This window comes from Sinocyclocheilus rhinocerous, unplaced genomic scaffold (genome assembly GCF_001515625.1).
Source record: "Sinocyclocheilus rhinocerous isolate Xijiao unplaced genomic scaffold, SAMN03320098_v1.1 scaffold34650, whole genome shotgun sequence".
In the NCBI taxonomy this organism is placed as follows: Eukaryota; Metazoa; Chordata; class Actinopteri; order Cypriniformes; family Cyprinidae; genus Sinocyclocheilus; species Sinocyclocheilus rhinocerous.
In genome coordinates, this window is record NW_015627726.1 from 1 (window position 1) to 1,412 (window position 1,412).

Here is a 1,412-nt window from a genome sequence, read left to right on the forward strand (position 1 = left end):
CAAATATATCCATTTTGCTTGCTGTCAGGAGTGGGCGAGGCATACACGAGTGAACGAGCGCTGCTGTGCACATGCACGCTAAACAGATGGAGCGCAATCATTCTGAGTCAAATATGCATTTTGCTAAAATATTCGTTGTTGGACATTAAATGTGCCTTTTGTAGAATTTTAAACCTACATATACTGTAGGTGTATTCTTATGATAGCAGTAACTGTAAAGGGACTATTGTAATGGGTAAATAAAAAGGCTGCATGGCTATGATAGTATGTGAGAGAGTCAGTGGTAATATCATTGCATTCCTATTGTTCAGTGTTAGAGAAGCTCAGCTTAGTCTGACAGCTTTTTCACGTTTTCTGGTTTTCACGTTTCACGTTACAGGATTATAGCGCTTAAACATAGAAAAAGTCAGATTTTCATGATATGCCACTTTAAAAGTTTACATGAGTTTGTGTGTGTATTTCAGGATGTGGATGCATCTGAGATCAAGGTTCAGGTGTGTGTGTATGCCTTTGATCTGCTGTACCTCAACGGAGAGGTAAGACCATGATAACAGCTCATAGCCAATCACGTTTGAATAATTTTGCATGTCTCGGAAATCTTCCTTTTTACATGTGCTATTTTAGTGAATTATGTGTCTGTCTGTCACAGTCTCTGGTGCGAGAGCCTCTAAGCAAACGCAGGGCTCTGTTACGAGAGAGTTTTGAGGAGAAAGAAGGAGAGTTTGTTTTTGCTCGATCTCTGGACTCTGACAACACAGAGAGCATTGCTGAGTTCCTGGAGCAGTCTGTACGAGGTGTGTGAATGACAGATCTACAGCTGTGGCTCTATTGTGTTTGGACTTTTATATAATAAACTATTACTGTATTGTATTGGTTTGCCATTTAAAAATGTGGGTCCAAAACCAGTTGACAATTGACTGATATTTAGAGTTAAATTGCTCACTGTGAGGTGTTACTCAATAATCAGTATTAGTAATATTCTGAATTTTCTAATTAATCTCTATTTAAGGAGTTTGTAATGTTTTGCAGATTCTTGTGAGGGCCTAATGGTGAAGACACTGGAAAAACATGCAACTTATGAGATTGCCAAACGCTCCCACAACTGGCTCAAGGTATCGCACACCACAGTGTGTTTATGTTCATAGTGAAAATACTTTTTATTTTTAATGTTTGATTAAAACGTTTAATTTGACATATTAATGTTTTAAACATTGGAATGCTGTGTAGTTAAAAGAATTTCTGAAAACATTTTATGAAGTCAGACTGCAGGAACAAAAGGTGCTATAGTCTCAGACAGACAGACGCATCCTTTGTGTTTAAAAAATAAAACCCAGACAAGTATTCAAAGTCAGAAGGAAGGTGTAAGTCATTAAAGTGTAATTTCCACCCCATTAAGCTTTTCTCTTGCTCTG

General features: G+C 37.6%; 1 protein-coding gene across 1 annotated transcript; it reads left to right on the forward strand.

Moving 5' to 3' along the window:
* Nucleotides 1–464: 464 nt before the first annotated feature.
* On the forward strand, nt 465–1,160 carry LOC107733393 (DNA ligase 1-like; the record flags this gene model as incomplete). Its single annotated transcript, XM_016544997.1, has 3 exons — nt 465–536; nt 650–794; nt 1,030–1,160. Coding segments are annotated over 3 exons (333 nt in total), but the record flags the coding sequence as incomplete, so codon positions are not given.
* Between the last annotated feature and the right edge of the window lie 252 nt (nt 1,161–1,412).